Genomic DNA, 18939 nt, shown 5'->3' with positions numbered 1-18939 from the left:
TCATTAACAGAGAAGACCTGCTAAGGAAAATGATTCTAGAACTGAGAGGAAGATGGTTTGAAGATGTCTCACAGCCACACTAGATATTATAATTTGCCAGTGTAAGAATTGCTGTATTTGGGGGTTTTGCCTTCCAGTTAGTGGAAGAACCTGACTTGAATAACTCAAGAGTCCCAAAAATAAACAGAATGTAGTAATTCACTCCATGTTTTCTCATCAAGTATGATATAATCCTTGACTCTGGTGTCCTCAGGTGGGTTAGATCCACAACACGCAAAATATCTGACAGCATGATGTTGAGAGGATTTTCCATTTCTCTTCAAATATATCTTTCTCCCTTCAGCTTTTTAACATCCAACTTGAAGAGTTGTGGTCAATTTTAGGGTAACTACTTGGGGATTTCTTTTCAGCTGATCTAAAAATAATATGCTTTCGATCGATTACATCTGAAACAACTCCAGCACCAGAATGGAGCGGTTCCTCTGCTCAGACATAAGGGTGAAGGTATCATTTGTATCATCTTCCATTCATCAATGGTAAGGCCTCCTGAATTTGCCTCCTTTTCTATCCTCAAGGATCCATTTCATTTAGAACAGGGGTGTCAAACTCGATTTCATTGAGGGCCGCATCAGGGTTGTGTTTAACCTCGGGGGGCCAGGGTGGGCGTGACCAGCTCGACGTCACTCGTGTCAGGAGCACCTGTGGTGGCCCAAGCACTCTGCCAGCGAAAACAAGCTCCCGAGCTCCGTTTCTGTCTGCAACGGCCTCCTGCAACCCTCTTCCTTGTGGCGCGGCCCGCCCGAGCTCCGTTTTCACTGGCCGAGGGTTGCAAGCGGCTGTAGCAGCCAGAAACAGAGCTCGGGAGCCCATTTTCGCTGGCAGAGGCACCATAGGCCGGTTCTTCACTGTTTCCAGGCCAGTCCTGTGAGCCAGATTTAAGCACCCTGCAGGCCGAATCCATCCCGTGGGCCTTGAGTTTGACACCCCTGATTTAGAGGTTCACAATAACCGATTAAGAAGCTTCTTTAAGATAACATGTAGAACATGTAGAAATCCAGAATAAATAGGACATGAAACATTAAAGACACTTAAGTAGCAACCAGGTCATTATCGTTGGCATGCTGGAGCGTGCCTGGGGCACCTTACCATATGATTTATTCTTAAATGTCAGAGATAAAAACAGAACTTCAGACAGAAGGCTACTTTTTAAAATCAACCTTCCACAAGTTGGGTTCCCTGCAGAAATGTTTGCAATGCTAACTGGGAATTTTTTCAAAGGAGAGTCTCAAATTAGAGGATCCACCCTGGGGAAGGCTGATTTATATTCAGCCAAAATATGAGCTTTGCTATAACATTAAGTTCTCTCCCCACCCCCCCTCGTGACTGTTGGGCCCCCTTAAAAGCAAAGCTGGAATAAGGTCTTAGTAAACAGATATTGGGAATCTAACATTTTCTTCAGCCCTGGAGGCTGTTGGTTATCATTCCAGAATTGAGCCAGCACAGGCCTTGGGAAAATAAATAAGGTCAGCTGAGAGAAATGACCACAATAGGAATGCATGGATATCCTTTTTTAGAGATTGAAAAAGTTTCAATCCTGATCACAATAAAGGCAAACTGCTGGTTAATCCTTTTATGCTGCCATTCTAAATTTTTAAACAAAGGAAAATCTAATATTTATTTTATTATTATTTATTTTATTATTTTATTTTATTATTCATATTTCTATGCTGCCCACTCTCCAAGGACTCTGGGCAGCTTACACCAAAGACAGTATACTAAATAGCATATTGCCCCCAACAATCTGGGTCCTCATTTTACCCACCTCGGAAGGATGGAGGGCTGAGTCAACCTTGAGCCGGTGAGATTTGATCTGCTGATCTGCTGAACTAGCAGTCAGCTGAAGTAGCTGCAGTACTGCACTCTAACCACTGCGCCACCTCGGCTCATTAAATGACCCAAAAGTGCTTTTCTCCTTGGTTTTTCTCCTTCAAAACATTTTGCCTCTCATCCAAGAAGCTTCTTCAGTTTGGTGTTTTGGAAAAGCACCTTTGGGACAAAAATGACCTGGATGATTGAGAATCTCCACACTCATTTAAGTAAACGAATTTTCGCAGAGGAGCTGGCATGGATAGGAATTGAACCCAGAAGCCTCCTCTGCGTGGCTTGCCCCCAGAGGAAAAGGAAGGAAGGAAGGAAGGAAGGAAGGAAGGAAGGAAGGAAGGAAGGAAGGAAGGAAGGAAGGAAGGAAGGAAGGAAGGAAGGAAGGAAGGAAAGAAGGAAAGATGGTGATGGTACTGTAGGATGGGTTAGGATGGTGAGAGATGCATTACAAAAATGAACTTCACCCACTGCTTACATCTGCTGTAGAAAATGCACTGCAATGCAGTTATGGTTCCCTAGGAGTGTAGTCAGATTCCCAGGCCAAGCAGCAATTAACCCAAAATTTACTAATGTGACCAGCTATTGCTACATTTACCCACTTTAACCATATCCACAAGAGTCAGCTGCCTGAGATGGGCGGCTGTTGAAATCAAACAAACAAACAAATAAAACCCCACCCTTTTGGTCCTTCTCCTACCAAGCTCTTTGCCTTCATGCCCTATTAAGTGCGAGGCTGGGGCTACCATAATGTGGTTTATTCACTTGGAAGCAGCAATGGCTCCCTTGCACTGACTTCCAAGGGACTGGAAAGCAAAATGAAGAGCTTCTGCCGTAGATCTTGTGCGACATGGGGAGTGTAGGTCATTTATTTTATGATTCTGAGCCTCGTACTCAAGGCCCTTAGTATGCTATAGCCAGAGGGCCTACTCAGAATCTCCTTAGAGGCATTCCATTCCATTTTATTTATACTTCACTGAAATGCTAAGCTAAAAACCAAAGGACAGATAGTGTTAACAATCCCTCTGCTGCCCAAATGACCAACTGTCACTGTTCTATATTTGAATTTAGTCATTTACTATCTTTATAATCTTAATTGTTGAGTCCAAGAAAGGAGACAGACAGATTATGGGATAATTCATATAGCTTTTATAGGTGGTGACAAGTTTGTTTGTTTGTTTGTTTGTTTGTTTGTTTGTTTGTTTGTTTGTTTTTTTCTGGGGGTCTTGTGCCTATTTTGTTAACCATGGGCTATGGTTGAAAGTAGGGAATTACAAATGATTTTGAATAAACATTGATACCACCCCATTTTTTTCTACAGAAGAAAATAATGAAAATGAAAAAAATTCCATCACTTACCTTAAAGCAATAGCAATCTCCCAAAGTAGCAGGATTGTGCCCAGTTTTCCCCAGTTTGATGCTATTTATTCCCTTAAATCAGAGGTGGGGAACTATAGCCCCTTTATGACTTATGGACTTCAATTCCCAGCATGGCTGGCTCAGGAATTCTGGGAGTTAAAGTCCACAAGTCATAAATGGATAATATTTCCCCATCCCTGCTCTAAATGTTTTAGACCTACAGCTTCCACAATTCCTCAATGAGATTATACAATTATATTCTAATGCATCATAGTACAGGTAGTCCTCAATTTATGACCATTTGCTTAACGAAGGTTTAACGTTACAACAGTCTAGAAAAAGTGATTCCTGATTCGTCCTCAAAGTTACAACTGTCAACACTCTTGTGATTGCAATTTGGTTGCTTGGCAACCGGCTTACATTTACGACAGTTGCAGCATCTTGAGGTCATGTGATCATGAACTGCAACCTTCCCAGCTGGCTTCCAACAAAGCAAAGTCAATTTGGAAAGCTGGATTCATTTAACTGGTATGCAATTCACTTAATGACCACATGATTTGTTTAATGGCCACGGTAACAGTGGTAGTAAAATCAGGTCTGGTCATATAATCACTCATTCTATGACTGTACCAATGTATAAGAGGAATTCCAGTCCCAGTTAAGGTCTTAAGTCAAGGACTACCTGTATGATTCACAAAAATGTATTCAGACAATTTGATATCACACAATCCTGCTTGCAATGGAAAACCTTTACCATATAACATAACATAACATAACATAACATAACATAACATAACATAACATAACATAACATAACATAACATAACATAACATAACATAACATAACATAACCATATCAGAACAGAACAGAACAGAACAGAACAGAACAGAACAGAACAGAACAGAACAGAAATTACTTTATTGGCCAAGTGTGATTGGACACACAAGGAATTTGTCTCTGGTGGATAAGCTCACGGTGTACATATAAACAGCAAGTAATAGGTCATAGTCATATAGAGAAGATAAAGAAGATTTCCCTTGGAATAAAATCCAAAGCACGTCAAATTCTCAAGTGGAAAAGTTTGCCAAACCAGTATGGATGTTTCTCTAAGTGGAATCCCTTACCTCAGATCCTGTAGCTTCCAATACGGTGGAATAAGAGCTCTCGGGAGCCCAGGAAATACACTCTACTACATGCTCATGTTCTCTAAGTTCAGCTTTGCACTCCTTTGTTGCTACCACCCAGACACGCACCGTCTGGTCATTAGAACAGCTGGCAATCAGCGTGCCATCCTGGTTAGGCCGTACCATGCGGACCCATTCTCGATGCCCCGTGAAAGTCTTCACACAGTAGCTGTTCACAGGAAAGAAAACATGTCTCATCAATACAAGATTGCTACAGAAAATGGAACCAATAAAACGGATGGTCTGAGAACAATTCAGGTGACTGCAGGATTTTTTTTCAAGAGCTAACCTGTAGTCTTGCCAACTTAAGTTTAGAAATTATTGTTATTAAACTGGGTTGGGAAGATTACGGGAATTTTGAATAAGCAGGCACCAAGGCAATGGGGATGGGGAGAGAAGTTGCAAGAAATAAAGATCTGAGTAGGGACATAAAATGGTGTCAGAGGTTTTCCAGATAGCCACCAATATCAGACCAATCCTACAGAAAGTATCCAAAACCCGACACTGAAGAAAGGCGGGAAAACTGAGATCACTTTCCTTGCATGTCTAAAGAAATGTATGTATCACACTTCCCCTGTTCCTGGGCTACAGCATATGAGACAAATGAAAAGAAACTAGGCTTACATAAGACAAATACAAAGTTATTAAATCGGTGTTGAGTAACCTAGCAACGCAGGTTGAAGCCAACACCTGGTTGTTGTGCGGAATGCCAAGGGCCATATTTTAAAATTGAGACAGCAGGATGAAGTACAAAGCCAAGTGATTTCAACGTTAAGCTGAATTAACACGAACACTCTCCATTACACTGGATGTTTTTTCCCTCCGATTTACAAAGTACAAGGTTTTCAGACATTACATTAAATCAATACGTTTTTCAGCCATGAACAGAATTTCAGTATCACAGTGGCTTTAAAAAAAAAGGGGGAGGGGAATGTCACCATACAGCATACATTCCATACATTCATAGAGACAACTTGTCTTTATTTCTCACTTGTTCATCTCTGTGCTAAAATATAATAGCCACACTGGCTACGGATACTGGTCTCTTCCTAGTAAATAACCTTCTGCTTAAGGGGAAATAATACAACAGGAATCCATGTTATGAAACATTGGAAAGGGTGTGACTAAAGGTGAGTGTACACTATGTTGTCTCCAGGAACAAACAGAGACCCTGTGTGTGGTATCACACAATCAATATGGAAGTTTGTATTGGCAAAGTTTGTATTTGCCTTCTGATATTCCAGGAGAACCAGGAAAGCCATGAACAGGTTGGCACATATTTTAAATAGACTTGGTTGTGTTGTGGCCTAACCCACCACAGGTCAGTCATGTGTTGATGGTCATCATCTACTAATTGAGCAACCAAAGAAAACTCCGAATTTTCCTCTGATGAACAGCTTTGTTGGTTCTGCATCAGACTGGTCTTCCCAATTGCCTGCCTCTTGATCCTGTTAACTTAAGAGACGCTAAGAATTCAATCTGAGTTTTTCTTTATGAAATGCCGTTTTTCCACTACCAAGCCCATGGTTCCTCTATAACGTTCATCTCATTTCCAAAAAGGCATGTCTAAAGATGCATAGTTTCACCTTCATATAAATGTATCTGCAAGCTCTTACCCTGTTTGAATTTCCCACATTTTGATGGTTTTATCCCTCGAAGCAGATACTATATAATCCCCATTGGGCATGATGGCTACTGAAGAAACATTATGATCATGTCCTAGAGGGGGGGGGGAAAAAAAAGAAAGCACACATTATGTTCCCTCGTGACTTTATCGCAATGTATGTGAATACTGTTATTAAATTCACCCCTTCACACAATTCTGTATGGCACCCAAGTGCCAAACTGGGTGCCCTCCAGATGTGCCAGTTTATAACTGCCATCAATCTCAGTCAGAATGCTGCCATATGGTAATCCTCAAGAGTCAAACAAGATGGGATGCTGAAAAAAAAAACACATATTTTGCAATTGCCTGGCTATTATATAGAATGATTTGTTGCACAGCTTCTGAGGAATAATTGTGGTATGCTAATTAAACCTCAAGAATACACATTTTCACCTACTCTGAGCAAGGAGCCACATCCCTTGCGGCTGTAACCTTGCAGATATTGAAAGAATCTGGAAATAGCAAGGGAGTGGCTTTGTGCCAGAATCCCCAAGTATTTTAAATCAAAGAAAGATTGCTATAGAAATTTTTAAAAAAAAGGAGAAATGGCATCCTTGATTTCAGGCAACCTATTAAAAAAAACCCTTGTTTTTTTCCCCCCAGTCCTCAAGACCATCTATTCTTTGACTCTGTAATCAAAGCTACGTCATCTGAATGGGTGCCGGGGAAGATGGTTGTATTTTTTTTTTAATAGCAAAAATTGATTGTCACATTCAGAAAAGGTCACTGCAGAACTGAAAGGGAGGCTGAAAGAGGGAAGCTGAATAATCACGGGCTGGCAACCCCAAAAAGGACACAGCACTGCAGACTTTTAATGTGGGAAGGAAGATTACTGAAATACAAAAAATTATGCATGACGCTAAAAGTTATTGGCATTTTCTAAGCTTGGGGGGGGGGGTGTTTCCCCTGAAGACATTTAATTATCAGGCTAGGTCCGTGATGGCGAACCTATGGCACGGGTGCCACAGGTGGCATGCGGAGCTGTATCTGTGGTCACACAAGTGTTGCCCTACTCAGCTCCAGCGCGCATATGCGCACCGGCCAGCTAATTTTCGGGCCTTCTGGGCCCAGCTGAAGTCAGGAAATGGGCTGTTTCCAGCCTCTGGAGGGCCTCCCGGGTGGGGGAGGGAAGGCCATTTTTGCCTTCCCCAGGCTCCAAGAAAGACTCTGGAGCCTGGGGAGGGCAGAAAACAGGCCTACCGGGCCCACCGGGCCATCACGTGCCAAAAGTGGGGGTAGCATGGGGGGTCACATGCGCATGTGCGGAGGGTGGGGCACATTGAATTATGGGTATGGGCACATGCATGCGCGAACCCCCCGCATGATCTCCACTTTTGGCACATGACAGCCAAAAGGTTAGCCATCACTGGGCTAGGTAATATCATTAGTGCATAGAAGAGAGAAATCTTAGCAGTTGCTCATGCTGACTAAGGCTGGCAGGAATTGGGTTAAAATCACAACACTTGGAGGGTAACAGTCTTCAGTTTTCACTCATTAATCCCCAGAGAGGAAGTTTGTAGATATGAGCCACCATTTTTAGCTGCTCTTTTTGAAAAGTAACAAACATTTTCTGCCTCTAGGCTAGAAACACAGCTACTCAACTTCTTCCAGAAGCCATAAACTTGTTTTCAGAAACATGTTCTGCCTACTGGGGCTCTTTAAAGACACAGTCAGGAAGCAAAAAAAAAAAAAAAAATCTCTGAATGCCTCTGTTCTGAAATGGAGAACAGGCAAGTTTTTGATTCAAAGGATTGAAGAGAGAAACAATTTCTTTGCTTTTGAATACATCACAATAGCAAAAATGAACCAAAATGGAGGCTTCCCGTGGTGACTGAGTTGCAATGGCATCATATAGTAAACAAACAGTAAGCCTTTTGCGCCCACTCAACGTATTATATTGCACGAAACCTGTAACATTTTAATACTAGTAGAGTACAGCAAAGTTAAATTGTAAGCAGCCAGTAGTAAGAAACGAAATACATCGGGCAACATAGCAGATTAAAGACAAAAATGGTTAACATATGTGTGAACTGGATCACAGCACTTCCAGGGCTGTGAGTCATGTCTCCCCATGTTGTGGTTCACCCTAGAAAACAACCTGCTAATATACTAGAATGGAGATTAGGACAAAACTATGGCGTTCATGCAGTGATGGGATTCAGCTGGTTCGGGCAAACCGGTTGTTAAATTGCTGGCTGGCCCCACCCCTACCCCCGCCCCTTCCAGGAGTCTCCATGCGCCCCATTTTGGCTCCCAGGAGGCTGCAGGGAGGCCTACTAGGCCCAAAGCGGGGCGCGGCGTGGGCCCCCCCGCAACCCGTTTTTGCTCCCAGGAGGCTGCAGGAAGACCTACTAGGACCAAAACAGGGGGGTGAGGTGCCCCCCCCACGGCCCATTTTTGCTCCCAGGGAAATGCAGGAGGCCGAGTGCTGTCTGTCACACCCCTGGCCATGCCCACCCAGCCGGTCATTAGGTCAGAGAACCGGTTGTTAAATTATTTGAATCCCACCACTTCATTCACGTGAAGGAGATACTACTGCGTGGAAAAGCTTTTAAGGATATGAGTTCTCCTACCTGCTGCACAAAACGCTCCAATGCATGGGTATCAAGCTGTATATAAGAACTAAGCCTTGGGACGAATATCTTGAATGTGATGTCTTCTTGTTCACAACGTCATCAGAAGAGAGAAGAGGTATAACCTAGTTTTTTAATTTCATCTTACTATGGCTAATGGTTTTTTTAAACAATGCCTTACCATGCATGGTTCTGATGCACTCAAAGCCTTGGAAATCCCATAGCTTAATGGTCATATCTGCAGAACAAGAGGCCAGTAGCTTGCCACTATGGTCGAAGGAAATATCCTGCACAGAATCTGTGTGGCCTTTCAGGGTGCGTTCAAAATCACCTGTCTCATAATCCCATACCTAGGAATTAGACAAAGAAATTGGTAAATATGTATTTCCAACAAACTATTTTGTTCCCCGCATTTGCTTCAAAAGTACAGGTAGCCCTCGACTTACAACCATTCGTTTAGTGACCATTCAAAGTTACAATGACACTGAAAAAGGGAATTTATGACCATTTTTCACATTACTGACCGTTGCAGCATCCCCATGGTCAGATGATCAACATCTGGATGCTCGGCAGCTGGTTGATATTTTTGATGGTTGCAGTGTCCTGGGGTCATGTGATTGTTTTTGGGACCTTCTGACACACAAAGTCAATAGGGAACCAAATTCACTTAACAACTGTGTTTCTAACTTAACACTTTCAGCGATTCGCTGAACAACTGTAGCAACAAAGGCCGTAAAATGGAGAAAAACTCACTTAACAACCGTCTTGCTTAGCAACAAAAATTTTGGACTCAATTGTTGTCAGAAGTCGAGGATTATAGTAACCTTTTAAAATATTATTTTAATACCATTTGTTAATCAATGTGTATGCCATCTCAATCATGAAAAGATTCTAAATACAGTATCATCAAGTAAATAAATAAAAGTAACAAAAGGGACAAAATTAAGATTAAAACAAATGGCGCACCTCAAGGAAGGCAACTAAACAAACATACTGGCAATGAACCAGCAACAGGAACATACTGCTTATACTGTATACCAAGCCTGTCAAAAAGCCATTATTTATGGCTTTATAAACGCCCAACAGAGTTATAGCTACTTAGATAGCTGCGTTTTGAACCACTTGTAGCTTGGTCAAGGGTAGTCCCTAGTACAACATGTTGCAACAGTCCATATAGGTAGGTGGGTACTAAGGCATGAGGGACTGCAAGAGGGCTTCCTAGTTAAGTAGGCAGTAATATAAATGTGAGAAATAAATAAAAAGGGATATGATTGGTACAGAAGATGAATGTATGCAAAGGCCCTCCTTGTCATGGCTGCCCTTTCCTCATAGAGCTGGAGACAAAAGTCGGGAAGAACCACCACAACTGCATACCAGTTCTTTCCCAGACAATGTAAATCCCTTCTAGAACTGAAGATGGCAAAATAACAGTGACTGGCAGGTCCCTGAAACTCAGGCTATCTAGTCTTCCTAGAGTTCACCCCAAGCTTCTCATCCACAGCCGTAACCAGACACTAGGACAGGGCTTCTACAGCATTGCTTACTTGGCTAAGGACCAAGATATAGAACTGGGTATGATTGGCATACTGATGGAACCAAATCCCATGCCAGCAGATAACTTCACCCAGTGGTTTCAGGCAGATGCTGAATAAAAATGGAGAGAGTGTCGAATTCTGTGGGATCTCACAAAACAAACGCCTTGGATCTTTTCCAAAGAGCAAAGCCCTGGATTTTTCCCCCCTCCGAATAACACCAATTAGAAACTTGCCCAAAGGAAGGAGAAACACAACAAAATAGAGCCATCCCCCGAAATATCCAGAGACCATCCAGAAGGACACCATAACCCAGGGGTGTCAAATTGGCGGACCGCAGCCAGATGAGTCACATGCAGGCCACGCCCATTCCAGTTCCGCGAAGGGGGAAAAAAAAAACATTGTGATACATCATGTAACATCAACGTGACATGGCAAGTTTGACACCCGTGTCATAACCAATAGTATCAAATGCTACGGAAAAATCAAGCAGGACCACTCTTGGACACCCCCCCCCCAAAAAAAAATCATATATTCAGACTTAGATAATTCTCTTCTTCCAGAGTTCTTTGGAGTTATTGCATAAAATGCGTACCACATTCTCCATAATCTTCCCCCAAAAGGAAAGACTGGAAACAGATAAAAAGAAATTCCACCAATGCTAGGTCAAGTGATGGTTCCTTGAGGAGACAGTAGATCACTGCTTCCTAGTAAGCCAAGCAGCCAACTCAAGGATGAATTACCCAACATCTGAAGCCAATAGTTGGTCACTTCTCACAGGGTCTTAAATTTATCAGGAGGGACAAGGATCTAATACGCAGGTGACAATGCTGACATCCCCCAAAACTCCAACCAGTTCCTCGAAATTTAATAGTAGGGAGAAGATTCTTTTTGGTAGAAAAAAAGAGGGACACTAAGATATGCTTAAAAAGGTTAACAACTTCTCAAGTTAGATTTAGGTTTATTCCCCAAGAATTAAAAGCAACTCGTTGTTTGCAAGCAATACTTGCAAACATATATGCATATATGAGAGAATAAATGTTTAGTGCTGCTATTCCATTTTGGCATGTCAATTCACATACGTGCATTTTGCAGGAACATATGAGATTCCCGTCACCTCCAAAAGCAGAGAAACACCGTCAGCTAAAAATATAAATGGTTGAATCTCTATAGCGCACGTAAGAAGCAAAAAAAGAGGCAGTTTCCTGTCATGATGTTTTTACCCAGTTTCTCTTGTGCTTTTTTATGTTCCAGTCTCAGGAGCTATACTAGTAAGAACTCTTGAAGCCACAAAGACATAACAAAAGTTGTTTTTTTAAAGCACTCTTAACAATTCAATGGTTCGGAGGGATGCATTATGTAATTTCTTCAAAAAAAAAAATCATACAGCTTTACTCTGGAAGCACATAAAGCATCTCAGCCTTTTATTTATTTGTATGCCATTCATTACGGAAGACTCTAGGCAAGTAACAATCAGAAACATCTCTGAGCCACTTCCCACCCCACAAAAAAAAATCCACCCATAAAATAAACAAATACGGTATCGTAATTATACAAAAAAGAAAAATGTACAAAATATACATCTGTCAAATTCAAATATTCAATCACAGCATGCCTTCTTCCTGAGCCGTGTGTGTGTGTGTGTGTGTGTGTGTGTGTGTGTGTGTGTTTGCGTGTGTCGGGGGGGGGGGAAATCAGATCTTAAATCCTCTCCAGAAACTTAGAAGAGAAGCAGCAGGCTAGGGAAGGACTTCCAGAGAATTCCTCAACTTGCAACAGTTCGTTTAGTGACCATTCCAAGTTAAAATGGCACCCAAAAAAAAGTGACTTATGGCCACAACTGTTGTAGCATCCCCATGGCCATGTGGTCAAAATTTGGACGCTTGGCAACTGACTCAATTTATGAAGGTTTCAGTGTCCCCGGGTCACGTGATCACCTCTGACGACCTTCTGACAACCAAAGTCAATGGGGAAGCCAGATTTACTTTACAACCAGATTGCTAACTTAACAATTGCAATGATTCACTTAAAAAGAAAGGCAAGGAAGATCCTGAAATGGGGCAAAATTCACGTAATAACCGCCTTGCTTAGCAACATAAATTTTGGGCTCAATTGTGGTCGTAAGTCAGGGACTACCTGTATAATGGTAATTTTTATTAGGTTAAAAACAATGGAGATTATTGGATTAAAAAAAAGTCCTCATCCTACATGTCTCTATTATAGTCTTTAAGTGATGGAGCCCAGATGCATGCTAGCCACCTTGATGACAATTGGGTTTTGTTTTGTTTTGTTTTGTTTTGTTTTGTTTTGTTTTGTTTTGTTTTGTTTTGTTTTTAGAACAAATCTGCTTAGAAGGAAGTGATTGGGTTCTAAGTGATTTGTTCTAAAAACAAAACAAAGCTCTAATTCTCATCAAGATGTCCAACCTGCATCTGGGCTCCATCACTTTTAAGACTACAACAGACACACATAGGATGAGGGTTTTTTTAATCCAATAATATCCATTGTTTCTACCTAATTTAAAGTAGCATAATAAGCTAGGGGTGAAGTTAGTCTTCCCCATGGCCTTCTTCTATTCTAGAAAGAAGAAATAATAATTAGTAGTAGAAATGTAAACAATTGGGGGAATGAATGCATTTTTATTGCTTATTTTATTGCTTTTCTCCCATCATTTTCAAAATTCTTTTCAACTCTAGATTGAGAACCAGGCATAATGAGATTCAAGATTAGGTAAGTGTTCATATAAACTAGTTCCCATCCCTTGCCTGTTACAACCAAACATGATGTGTTCTTGTTATTTTAGTCAATTGGGACAATAAAAAAAAAGAAATTAATCTTAAGGTCCATCTTTTGATGACTTGCATTTTCTCCAGAAGAGAAAAAAAATCTGGAGAAAGTCACAAAATACAAACACCTGCAAATAGAAATAGAATTACTTTGGGAAAAGACAGAAAAGCAAATACAGTATCAAGAGTAACAGGGCCTTGGGTACAATCCCAAAACATCTGGAGCATCCCTTGAACTCTGTCGGCATTGACAAAAATCACCACCGGTCAATTGCAAAAGGCAGTTTACGTGGAAGAGTTTACATCCTGCAACATCACCTTTAGAACCATCAAACAATTTCCATATCCCAGGTCTTTGGAAAGGACTCAAAAGGTGGATAAAAATGCTAAATCAAGCCTAAATAGCTGACTGTGTGACCAACAATAAAAAAAATGTATCAAAGGACCTGCAGTCATTATTCAACCATACTGGCTTTGCACCAGATATTTGCTTAACACAATAACAATAGAGTGTACAGATTATGACGGTCCTACCTTTATTGTAGCATCCTCTGAAGCAGAGACCATAACACTGAAAACTGGATGGAAAATTACTCTTGTGACTGGACTTCTGTGCCCACTTAATGCGTACTTTTCTGGAGGACGGGGAATCCATTCTTTAGGATCTCGCTTCTGACCAAGAGGCCCACCTGATGTAAATTCTTCTTTAGCTTCATTTAATTTGGATTCTAATTCCATAACCTAAGTTTCCAGAGAGTCAAAAGAGAGAGAGTTAGGAAAGGGTACACTGTGTTTAAAAAAAACTCAAATCCTATCCTTTTTCAACAGGTTTAGGAATGAGAAAATTGTGTTAATGAATGAATGAATGTCAGGCTTTATTTTTTTCTGATATTCTTTTTTTATTTAATTTTTATTTACACATTTCACTTGTTAACTTTATTTATGTAAACATAAGCCAGCCAGAGTTGGGTTTTATCAGAGAGATAGAGATGCCCTGTAAGTACCTATATACATACAAATCTACTAAAAGGCCTCAGGGAATAATTACAGAACAGTGATCTCCAAATGTATACTGTATACCAAACTTCCTCAACTTACTGTTCTTGAAACATAGTGGATTACAAACCACTTAATTTGCAAACATCACAACAAAAGAAATTAGGGGATTAATAGTACAACTTGTATGGAAGGTATTGGTTGAGGAAAGTCTGTTATATGCAGTTATGAAGTTGTATAATATAGTTTTCTAAAAGGAACTCAACAAAACTCCACCTCTGCCTGGTTACTTTGAATCAATTCAGTCTTTTTTTTTTTTTTAAATAATACTGAGACAAAATAAATCCAACTTTAGCTGAGTAATACCAGTAAAAAATTTACCATTTTCCCTTAAATATTACTGGATATTTCCATTTGTTATGCCATCTTCAATTGCAAGCTTTTTCCTTCAAATCCTTCAGGTTAGTTTGATTAAATTTTTGAATATCAATAAATCAATAAATTTGAAAGCTAGAGAAATTCATTTTTTCTGTAAATTCCCATTATCGCTTTCGATTTGTTCAACCAATGTGTGCAGGTATGAGGGGGTTGTACAAACAAATACACAGACACACACGCAAACATTTATATTTTATAAAAAGAAAAAAAATCATGTCCTGCTGGTTTAACTTTCCAAAGTCATATGCACTTAATCTTGGAACCATTGCACATTATTAAGAATAAAGTATTTTCACACTGCTTTTAAGTTAAAAGTCCTGGAAAAGATATCCAGTACCACTGTATTGGAACCATAATGCTAATCAGCATATTAGGCCAAATAAACAAGATTAAAGGTCTTTTTTCAGAATATGCATCCGAATATGAGCCACAGTGGCACAATAGTTAGAGTGCAGTATTGCAGGCTACTTCTGCTGACTGTTGGCTGCTTGTAATTTGGCAGTTCAAATCTCACCAGGCTCAAGGTTGACTCAGCCTTCCATCCTTCCAAGGGTGGGTAAAATGAGGACCCAAATTGTTGGGGGGCAAGATGCTGACTCTGTAAACCGCTTAGAGAGGGCTGTAAAGCACTGTGAAGCCGTATATAAGTCTAAGTGCTATTGCTATTAGGTAGGTTTGCAACCTTGACTTACCTACAAAGTAATAAAGATGGCGGTGTGGATCTAATAAATAATTTAAAAAATAATTTATAGGACATTCAGTACCCAAGGATTTTAAAAATCTGTTTTGTTTACTGCAGTCCAAAGATGGTCTTGCCCATCATACATACATACATACATACATACATACATACAATACATACAATACATACATACATATATGTAGTGCAATAACGGTGATTACAAAATACTGGAATAATGAAGTATTTGGATAGTGCATCAGAACTAATTGCATAATTATTGAATATCTGAATTACTTCTATATTGAAACAATGAATTAATATATGTTTTTATACCAAGAGGGGTTTTTTTGGGGGGGGGACGGACTACTCTACGTCAATGTTACTTTCTGAATAGCTATCTACAACAAATGTCAAAGGTTCTCATTCTACAGAATTTATATAGTTATAAACAAGTAAAAGCTCTACTTGCTGTAATTTCATAAATAATTTAAACACAGGTCATACACCGTCTTCCTCCACTTTTCCCCACCAACAACCCTGAGGTGGGTTAGGCTGAAAAAAGAGGACTGGTCCAAACTCACCCAACTGGCTTTCATGCCTAAAGCAAGATTAGAATTCACAGTCTCCTGCTTTCTAGCCTGGTATCTTAACCACTAGACCAAACTAAATATTAAGATTAAAGCAGTAACTAAGAAGTATAAACGGCTCTTCAAAATTTTTATTTCAGATCTCAGCACATTTTTTTCTCAGTAACATACCAATTTAAGTTTCTACTTACTTTCTTTTGTAATCTTATAACTGATGTCCATTTTTTTTCCAAGAGCCCAGCATATTTCTTATCTAATTCTTCATTCTGGGGGAAAAAAAGGAGATTAAAGTCATTAAACAAATCAAAACTTTTTTAGGAACATTTCCCTCATGCTTGGTTTGTCTTCTTCAAGAAGAGAGGAAGAACAACTTCAGGTTTCATAAAAATGTGGAACTTAATGAAGAATCACTACAAACCTATTTCTCTGGTTGGAAAGTCTAGGTAAAATAAAAGTGGTATGACTTGATAAACTTAGATGTCAGTCAATACCAAGTTTGCTAGTTTTTTTGTAAATGATTTGTAACACTATCACCCTCCAGGAGTTATGGGGATTGAGAAGTACTGTATTTTTCAGAGTATAAGACGCTCCCGACTATAAGACGCACCTACCTTTTTGGGGAAGGAAAACAGGGGGAAAAAATCTGCCTTTGCCTCCCAGCATCCATCCGGTATTCATCTGGCCCATTTACTGAGGCCCATTCAGCGCTTCCGCAGCCCATTCACCACAGCCATTCGCCGCTACCGCCCATTCGTGCGGCCTGTTTGCTGCCGCCTGTTCATCACCACCACCGCCCGTTCACCACAGCCCATTCACCGCCGCTGATCCCCGCCACCTGGAACCAGCCAAAAATGCAACACGCGGAGGCCAATATCAGGGCGTGCGGAGGCAGAAAACAGCCAGCAGGTGGGGGCCGACAGGTGGGTGAGGCTTCGGCAATATTCGGTGTACACAATTTTCACCCACTTTGGGGGGGGGGGGAGTACGTCTTATACTCCGAAAAGTATGTGCTGATCTGTCACACAAATATAAGATCTACCTAACTCAGCCATTTTTCCTGCAGCAGGCAATCAGAAGTCTCTCTGAAAAACTCTAAATAACTCTCTAGATTATTTTCCCAGATACAATTTTTCAGGGGCAGACAGCCTGAATTATTATCTAGATGAAAATCAACACATGTCATGGCAGCAAGTCTTATTCTGATCCACACTGCAGAAAAATAAAACGGTCACCAGTGTGCCTTAAGAATGTAGCTACTAAGAAGCTCCCGTAGATAAATCTGATGAATAACAGGTTAGTTAAGACTATAGGCAGATTATATAAAATATGCCTAATCCATAGATACAAATGCTTATTTCAGTTGGGGTAAGCAAACAGGAGGTGTTACAGTAGTTTAAAAACACTAACAAATTGTCTATTACCAATAAACTTTCTTGAATCTCAATCCATATTATCAGATGCATGGAGTATTTTCCTGGGAATTAGATGGGTAAGAGCGTTAGGGAGAGAGAGAAGGAAGATAGCTATAAAAAGCAAGGTCAAATGAAAAATGAAATGTAGAAAGTACAGTCAGCAAAAATTACCCACAGATAATGGTCATTAACAGTTACTGGGTGTGAAGCACACAGTCTTGAATCAATGAGCTGATTAAAATATGCACCGCAGTATGAAAACCTGGTCTCTGTATTACTGGGGAGCAGTATTGAAATCTCTCAATGTTTCTAACTCAGCTGTTTTGAGATGGAAATACTTATTTTTTTATTCCTTTAAGAATAAAGGAATAGTAAGAATATAGTAATATTCTTATATAGTAAGAATAAAGGATTAGTAAGAATAAATAGTAAGAATAAAGGAATAGTAAGAATTCCTTTAAGAATAGTAGCTATTGTTTGATTTTTTTAAAAAATATTTTAAATTCACTCATTCATTCTTTACTGAATTCACACTCTTCTGGCTTCTCTTTTATTCTCTCATAAGGAGAGAACGCCTCCCTCGTGGTTGAATAACAAATATTTAGCATATTCAGATTCTCCTTTTTACCTTCTGGGGAAAAATATTTAATGAGATTGATGGATAAAGCGGCACTCCTCTCATCAAGCACTGTTTTCAATTACACAAACAACGAGATTACAATAGGACTTTATCTGAATGAAATTTAGGGAAATGAAATTGGAGCCTCAAGTGAGTATTTTGGTAAGGAAAATGAAATTTGATGTTTTCACAGTCTGAGATTAACATGTATTTAAATTGCATGTAGTCTTGAGTTGTCTAAAGATCTGACATATTTCCAGATCATACTGGAAGGTGAATGGAATGCCTTAATATTTAAAAAAAAAAGGTTAATTTATGTAGGATGGTATTCTACATTGCTTAGGCTTTTTTTTTAAATCTAAAGTATTTTATTGTAGAAAACCAATCAATGAGATACATTTATAGAATAATAAGTGTCTTCTAAAAAGTATATATTAGTATACAATATTAAACACAAAACATTAAGACAAACTTGTATTAGAAAACATATTTCACAGAATACAATATAGTGTGGAAGCATATCGGATGAACTTTAAATAAAAAGAAAAGCTGAAGTAATTTACCATTTATTTATTTATAAAGCTATCTTTTCTGCTATACTGATGTACTACTGCAATTTCTTCAGTATATAATCTTCCAAAAAGGCCAAGAGGAAGAGATGAAATGGGAAGCAGACAACTGTAAGATCTTCACATTCCAGAAGTAAAAATAACATTAATGGAAAGATGGCCTGGTTTTACTGACAGAAATTGCTCAAAGGGCCTGAAACTGTTTATCATTATTGATAAAGTCAGAAAACAGAACTTATAATTAGGAAATTTATATCTGCGCACACCAATTTTCTTTGCATCTTTACAAGTTGTTTTGAAAAAAGAAAAAACAGGTTTGATACTCCAGCAAATCTAACAGTTGTGTACAAGAATATTCTCTATCAGAATCTTATATTTATGTCATTCTAAAATTAATGAGTAGTCTATTGTAAAGGTAAAGGTTCCCCTCGCACATATGTGCTAGTCGTTCCCGACTCTAGGGGGTGGTGCTCATCTCCGTTTCAAAGCCAAAGAGACAGCACTGTCTGAAGACGTCTCAGTGGTCATGTGGCCGGCATGACTAAACGGCAAAGGCGCACAGAACACTGTTACCTTCCCACCAAAGGTGATTCCTATTTTTCTACTTGCATTTTTTACATGCTTTCAAACTGCTAGGTTGGCAGAAGCTGGGACAAG

At 39.7% G+C, this 18939-nt stretch overlaps 1 protein-coding gene across 1 annotated transcript in view; it reads right to left on the bottom strand.

Annotated features, from left to right (window-relative positions):
- Positions 1 to 18939, bottom strand: part of PAFAH1B1 (platelet activating factor acetylhydrolase 1b regulatory subunit 1) — a 69975-nt gene that overhangs the window by 8489 nt on the left and 42547 nt on the right. The window contains exons 4-8 of the mRNA XM_070932055.1: positions 15874 to 15948; positions 13514 to 13720; positions 8843 to 9011; positions 6039 to 6141; positions 4363 to 4591 (exon numbers count right to left, since the gene is read on the bottom strand). Of these exons, the coding sequence (XP_070788156.1) occupies positions 4363 to 4591; positions 6039 to 6141; positions 8843 to 9011; positions 13514 to 13720; positions 15874 to 15948 (783 nt within the window). The remainder of the gene's footprint in view (positions 1 to 4362; positions 4592 to 6038; positions 6142 to 8842; positions 9012 to 13513; positions 13721 to 15873; positions 15949 to 18939) is intronic.

This window comes from Pituophis catenifer, unplaced genomic scaffold (genome assembly GCF_029215685.1).
Source record: "Pituophis catenifer annectens isolate HBS135680 unplaced genomic scaffold, rPitCat1.0.hap2 SCAF_1, whole genome shotgun sequence".
Lineage (NCBI taxonomy): Eukaryota > Metazoa > Chordata > Lepidosauria > Squamata > Colubridae > Pituophis > Pituophis catenifer.
The sequence above is the reverse complement of the archived record's forward strand: the minus strand, read 5'-3'. Positions and strand labels throughout refer to the sequence as shown.